The sequence below is a fragment of the Myotis davidii genome, unplaced genomic scaffold, assembly GCF_000327345.1.
Source record: "Myotis davidii unplaced genomic scaffold, ASM32734v1 scaffold44, whole genome shotgun sequence".
Classification (NCBI taxonomy): Eukaryota; Metazoa; Chordata; class Mammalia; order Chiroptera; family Vespertilionidae; genus Myotis; species Myotis davidii.
The window spans coordinates 15154630-15161815 of record NW_006299705.1 but is presented as its reverse complement, the minus strand read 5'-3'; the positions used below and the strand labels follow the sequence as shown (position 1 = coordinate 15161815).

Below are 7186 nucleotides of genomic sequence, written 5' to 3'. Positions count from 1 at the left end.
GGCAGCCTGGCCACTGTGGAGCTGCCCTCTGCATCCACTGCCAGCGGCCCCGCGCCTGGGCCCACGGGTCAGCCCTGCCCCGCAGCCTGTAGATCGGAGCCCCAAGGGCGATTCCTGGTGGCCAGAGGCTCACGCCGCGGCTCTGATGCCTGCATCTGGGCTCCTAACCCTTCCCGGGACGCACAGCTAGAGAAAGCCGCCTGTCCTGCCCCGCGGACGCCCGCCCGCCAGGCCCCTGAGTTGGGGAGGCTCTGTCTCTCTGGCGGAGACACACAGAGACCTCTGAAGACGGCTGTCTCTGTGTGCAATGCCGGCGAGGACTGCCCCAGCCACCGCGGAGACAGCAGAGGGGAAGCGCGCTGCTGCCAGCCCCCAGCCTGCGCGCCCAGCCCAGGCGCGGAGTACCCCCTTCCTCCTCCCTGGGGCCCAGCCCAGGGCCTCCCGGTTTTCAGCCTGAGCCTGTGGGAGCCTCTGAGGCCTGGGATGGGCTGCTCTTCTTCCTGCGCTGGCTTTTTGGGGGGAGGGCAGGGGGCAAGGCCCCAGGGACTCCCAGGCAGTGGGCAGTGGGTGACATGCCAGCCTGCCTGGCACAGCCAAGTGAGTACTGACACCGCTGGGCCCTGGAGCAAGTGCCTCCTCCAATCCAGGCCTCGGTTTCTGGCCAGTCCCACACTGGGTGTCTTGTGCTTGGGCCTCCATATTGAAATTAATTGAAAAAAAATACGTTTCTGACCTATGAAAATGTTTATGTTTTCATCAGAGGGATCACACTGTAATGAATATATTTACATCTAATTTGGAGAAAAGCAGGAAAGATGGGGAGCTCTTGGTGACACAGCTTGGCTCCTCCCTCCTCCACCCTGCGCCCTGGCTGCAGCCCACCCCACCCCAATCCCCCCGCAGCTCCTCCATCAGCCCGAGGACTTGTTGGGAGGCGATCAGTGGTTAAATCTGACCCAACTGCCTTGGGTTACCCTAGGTCCAAAGACAGAGCTCCTGAGTGCGGTGGGGAGGATGAGGGGCATTTCTGAGTGGGACCAGTTGGAGGGCAGGAGGGACTCCACACTCCACACGCCCTGTGGTAGGGCTCCGGCAGTCTGCAGGTGGGCTGGCTGGGATCATGGACCTGCAGGGCTTCTCCACAGAGCACAGGGCATTGCCTGAGCAGTGCTCTGCCCAGAGTATCCACACTCCAAGCTGGTTGTAATGCAAGCTGGTTGGAGTGTAGGAGCTCGTTAATGCGTTTTTAAAGGAGTGGGGTGAGGACCTGGAGACTTCTAGATAGCAAGTTGAAAAAGCAAAACTTTGCCAATTGCTTCTAAAAGTGACGCACTAGCCTGAAAAGGGCCTGTTTGGGGCTGGGGAAGGCGGGGGGGGGCTGTTTGAAAGGTGTTATTTTAAAAGATCTAGCTTTATTAATATGGGAAGAAAAAGCTCCTTTGGCAGTGTGTGTTCTCGAAGTGCCGCCTGTGATCTATAAAACAGCCCTGCTCTGAACGCTGTGTGAGAGAGCAGCCCCAGCACATCCAAGGAGAGGCCTGGTGGGAGGGTTCCGCCCTGACGGGGCCACTAGGACACAAACACCCTTCTGAAAAGGACCTGCTCCAGCCTAGCTCCCCCACTCCCAGGTCCCAGGCCCACAACACCCTTAAGGCCACAGCAAGGCCCTTCCACTCACCCAACACACCTGGAGGGCCCTGCATGGGACCCGTCACAGGGTATGGAAAAGGGCGAACCCTCGCCACCTCTGCAGGGGACCACAGAGGGAGCAAAGCCAGGGCTCCCAGCACTGAGGCCCCACCTCTCCCAGGGCTAGGGAGAGGCCAGACCCTCCCATCACAGGCATGAGGTACAGAGGTGCCCGAGCCAAGCTTTCCCTCCCCTGACCCTCCTCTTCTAGTGCTTCACACCCCTAGAGCCAGGCAAGACCCACATGCAGTCTCGGAAGCAAGTAGTGCCTGAGCCCGGACCAGCCATATGACCAGGTTTGCCAGCCTGAGGCCCAGCTGCACGCAGGCCCTCTAGCAGCCCACCACCACCACCCACAAGGTCACATGGGATGTTTGCAACCAAGGCTCCCTGTCGTCCCTGACCACAATGGCCCACGCAGAGCCTGGCCCTCTAAATTTACAAAAACCAAGCAGTGACTTGGTTTAGGAAATAAATCTAGCCAACTTGGTAATAGACCTTAAAAGTTTCCCCCTCTTAACCCCCCCCCACTTCTAATAAGAATTGGAGTGCAGATTAATTGGAGTATTCCTTTGCACTGATGACATCTGTCAAACAACCAGACGCATGGGTTTTGCTAAATTCTTTTATTTTTGTTTAAATTTTCACTTCAATTTTAATTCTTGAAGAACAGCCTTGACAACATATATCGCACTCATTATAAGAAGCAAAGGGTTATATCAAAAATTATTAGTATAGAATCACAGGAAATCTGGTTTGGAACCAGAAAAAAATACAAAACAGATATAGATACATAGACACAGGACAATTTTTTATAATTATTTGGAAAATGTTATTTTCCCCTAATTCTTGTTTCCTTTTTTATGTGCATACGATGTTTAAATTTTACAAAAAATGAAAATAAAGACTAGTATCTTACAAAATGAATAACCATGTTTGGGGGTGCGTGTGTGTTTCTACATAGGATTCAGTCCACTTCCATGTGTTGTTTTCTGTACAGAATATATCCACATCCGTCCACAATAAATCCTGGAAGGTCCATTAGTCTCCTTCTGTTTTATTAAAATTCTCATGGTCCTCTCTTGCAAAGATTGTTTTCTTTTTCTCACCAGACACAAGGTCCTTTTCCTTTCCTTTCCAATGTGTTCACAGATCTGATCCTAAAAGAGTCTCTTTTTCTCCTGGATTGTAGCTTGGGTTGCATTTCTGTAGGGTGGGCTGCTCCTGCCTTCCCAGCCCTCCTCCTCCCCGCTGCCCAGCCTGCCCCGCACGCTGCACCCTGCATCAGCTGCCCGGTCCCCCAGGCTTTGGAGTCCATGGCCCCCCCCGCAGGTCCTCTGAGTCTCTAAGGAGGTGGGGGCAGGTGGGAAGTGCCCAAGGATTAGGAACACTGGATGGACATGTAAGGCCAGTTGAAGCTGCTCCCAGACAGTAACATATCACGGATGAGAGTTTCGATGGGGGTTTTACCTACCAAACGGACGAAGAACAGCTGCTCGATGACTGAGGAGGACACTGTGCGCAGGGAGGGCAGGCGCAGCAGCAGTTTGCCAAAGCGGCTGGGCTGGTTAGGGTACTGGCTCCTCACATACTCCTCCAGCGCACACTGAGACTTCTCCTGCAGGCTCTCGATGTGGGCGGCATCCGACAGGCCACAGGCATCTGCCCAAGCAGCCACAGGAAGGAGAGACAAGGGGAGCGGGCACATGGTTAGGTCAGTGAACAGCAAAAGCACAAACAACAAGCCATTAAAATAATCTTTTTTGAGGAGAAAAGGAGAAAAAAAGAAATAGAAGAGAAAATGAAAGAAATCCACCCATCCATGCTTCCCCACTCTTCGACCAGCCCCAAAACAAATAAAATAAACCAAACCCCCACCAAGCCTAGGGGAGCTGGAGAGAGAAGCACACACATGCAGAGGCAGCAACCTCTCTCATCCCTTTGTTTTTCCTCGTTCACCTTTGGATTAAGTAACGTACGGTGCTGGAGCCATGTTTGCTGTGGTAGCAACCTGTCCTCTGCCTCCAGGGGAGCATCCTTCCACTGTGCTCATTAAAGGGAGGACTTTGGCCACACTCCCCCCTACTTTCTGGGTGTTCAGGAGCCCTAAATGTGCAGCCTGAAGGCAGTTCTTAAAGGCTCCGTGGAGTCCCCCTCCCAACAAATGACCCCAACCAGAAACCTTAAGGAGCACCTGGACTGTGTAGTGAACAAACACTTAAGAGCAGGCAAGGAATCATGGGCTGGCAGTGCCTGGAATCAGATCAAGCCCAGGCTTTAGCAAGAGAGGATTTGAGATCCACTATCCATGCAAGCAAGGACTCCGCAGCAACGCCTTGGTGAGGGTGTACACTGCTATCTGTGCCTTAGATCAAGTAATTGAAAATTGGTCACATCTCTGTAAACTGTGTAATAATCAGAAAGAATGTGGCTCAGTGACCCCAGGCTGCAGAAAGGAGACATCTTTCGTGATCAGACACAAAGCTGGGTTAGAGGCAGCAGCAGCTGCTGCTGCTTCAAACTGGAAGATGGGGAGTTGAGGGGGGATCTGGGGAGATAGGCTTCCTTTACAGGACCAACGAGGGGGGGTACCTACAGGCAAGGACAGCATCTCAAATCCTATGTGTTTATCTCACATCAACCAAGGCTCCTCTTGGTCTCCTGAAAATATTTCAAGATAGCAGTTCATACTATATCAACTAGCTGGAGGCAAGCAAATGGAGGGGCTGGTGGAATCAGCGGAATGAGATGAAGGCTTCCTAGTTTAAATGCCTGTGTTGTTTCTTATATTAATAATGAATATTTCAAAAACAGGAAGATCACAGAGGAACCCTTAGCCAGTCAGGAGGTTGACTAGAGATCAAAGGCAGAGTTTGCTAATATATAGATCTGGGAAGAAATCCATGCGTGGCGATGCCCCTAAAAGGACATTATATGTTTGTGAATGGGCGAGTGTGACCCTACAAAGACACAGCAAAGGATTCAAAGTGAAACCTGTGTCTGCTGGGTTTCTGAGCTTTGTGTCTTCCTATTTTAAGAACCAAGAACCGGGGCTTACAAAACATTATACCACCTTCATTTACAAGGCTATGGCCTTGAGCCAAAATACAAATAAAACTAGTGATGATGATTCAAGAACTTCTGAGGCAAGTGTCCTTTGACCCCAGATCCAGACTGGGTTCCTGTCAGATGTCTAATTACTCCAGCCAGCTGCTAGGGTGCATCCACACCCGCCTGCCTTGGGAAATCAGTCAGGTTTTATGGCTAGCAGGGCGAGGGCAGGAGCACTTTGGGGCTTTGCTCCTTAGAGGAGGGACCCTGAGGTCTGCCCTTGGCCCTGCTTGCTAACCTGGCTCTGCTGAATAGCCACCATGCATGCAGACTCATATTTACATATATCTTGCTTTACATGCATTATCTGCCCATTATACGTCAGGATCCCTTTCAGCCTCAGACAATGCAAAATGAAAAGGACCCACTGATACCCCAGCAGATTTTTTAAAAAGACCCAGATGGCATCCCCTCAGGTCCGTAAAATATTTATCTGATATTGATGACGAGGGACCCCAGAGTGCAAGGTCACTGCCCTTCTCCCAGCTAGGCCACTGCAAGGGAGAGAAGCCCAGGAAAGTCTTGCGTGGGCCCTGTGCCGGCTGCTTTGATATCTTTCCTCCTTTGAAGGCAGAATGCCTGTAGCTCAGCGACTGCCAGGTGCCAGGAAGCAAGCCCTACGGCCCTAGTCCGGGCCTGGCTTCCCAGTGTACATAGTCATTCTCACTCTGGATCTTCCTGCAATAGGATTCCCCCAACTGTGGACAGACGGTGTGAGCTCTCAGATGGATGGGGTGCTTGTGGTAGCAGAGCAAGGTGAGCAGGGGGTGTAATGTAGTCCATATTTATACGCCATGAGTTATACATATATATACCCCAGATCAGAAAAGGAGTCAGCATGTGCAAAATCCATGTCTCACTTTTTATATGGCAGTGTCAATGTGGGAAACCTCAATATTTCTTCTACAGTATATGGAAAAGAAATTATGTAAATAAATAACCATTACTGTTCAGGCCCTCCCGGCTTAGCCTTTGTAGTGCAGAGAATGTATTTCATGTTGTGCATTCAGAAGAGTTTAGTGTTCAGGAAATATAGATGTAATCAGCTGCCATAACTAGAAATCAAAGTTATTATTGTACTGAAAATGGATTTATTGTATTTATGTTAACTAGATGGCTCCTTTCAGGGAAGGTCTCATTTATTTGAGGGAATATTTAGGTGTATGAATTAATGAATTTTTTTAAAAAAGTAAGTTCAGGTCATGACCTAGCCTTTGGATGCTGTCCAGAATATTAAGGATTAAGCATACCATCCGGAGGCCAAATGTGAAAACCACCACAGGGAACCCCTGTGCCAGCTTCAAATACTTAACCGGAGCAAACCTCATTGGACAATATGTCTAAAACTGTCTTTTCCATCATTCAAAGTTTGCTCAAAAGTTGGATGACTTTGAGAAGGCTTCCCATGAATTCCCTTCTGGCTGGCAATCAAAACAAGTTTAGTCAAAAGTGGAAATGTGTTGTATGAAAGAGGGGGGTGAATTACTACTGACAGCTCTATTTCCATTTTCAGATACTCTGCTTGCAATTTCCCAGCAAAATAATGTTATTGTTCACTTCTTGCCTCCCCCTTGCACCTTGAAGACTTGAAGAAACTTCTTTGGGACTTTTTTTTTTTTTTAAGAAACACTTTTCACAGGGATGTTTTAGGATGAAAAGTTGAAAGAAAAGCTAAGTAATTCCACAGTCTCCTCTGCAGCCTGCACAGTCCTCGCCTCTCTCTGGGAAAGGGCAGGGGATCAGAAAAGTCAAGGGAGTTCAAAGAACCTTAGGAAGGACAAGGACAAGGCAGGGGAGACCTTTCTTGAGAAGACCTCTGTCCAGCTTCAAGTCACATATCTGCTTCAAGACACCTCACTGGAGGAGATTTACAAACCCCAGCCTCCCTGACACTGGCTTGCTTCCTGATTAATTTGGCTAAAGAGCCAGGGAGTGGAGAGCCAGCCAGGCCCAGGCCTGCCAGAACTAACGCAGCCTGGTCATTGCTTCCCAGGCTCTTTGTCACTTGTGAAAAACACGTTTCTATCAAGAAGACTTATTAAGATAAAACGCATTCAAACACCAAGGAGGCTATTCAATAAATCTTCCATTTGTTTTAAGGTTCTCACTTTATCCTCTTGCAAAGAATAACTCCCGCTCCCACTAGCAGACCTGTATTTGCACTGAAAGTAAAAGGGGGCAGTCCAAGTCCACAGCTCTGGCCACCCTGCATACCAATGAGATGCTCTTGTCTAAATAAATTATCTGCTGCTCAGATCGATATTAATACTACATTTGCTACATTACAATATTGTGCAAATTTAAGAGTCATTTTAATACAACGTAAATACGATTCTTCACGCATGAAAGCCAAGAAATACTGATAGATTACACCACTCACGGCTCC

General features: G+C 49.5%; 1 protein-coding gene across 1 annotated transcript in view; it reads right to left on the bottom strand.

The window, feature by feature from the left end:
- Positions 1-2296: 2296 nt before the first annotated feature.
- NR2F1 (nuclear receptor subfamily 2 group F member 1) overlaps positions 2297-7186 on the bottom strand; it is a gene marked incomplete at its 5' end in the record, with an annotated part of 9108 nt that continues 4218 nt past the window's right edge. Inside the window, one exon of the mRNA XM_006775583.2 lies at positions 2297-3619. Within this exon, the coding sequence (XP_006775646.1) occupies positions 3071-3619 (549 nt within the window). The remainder of the gene's footprint in view (positions 3620-7186) is intronic.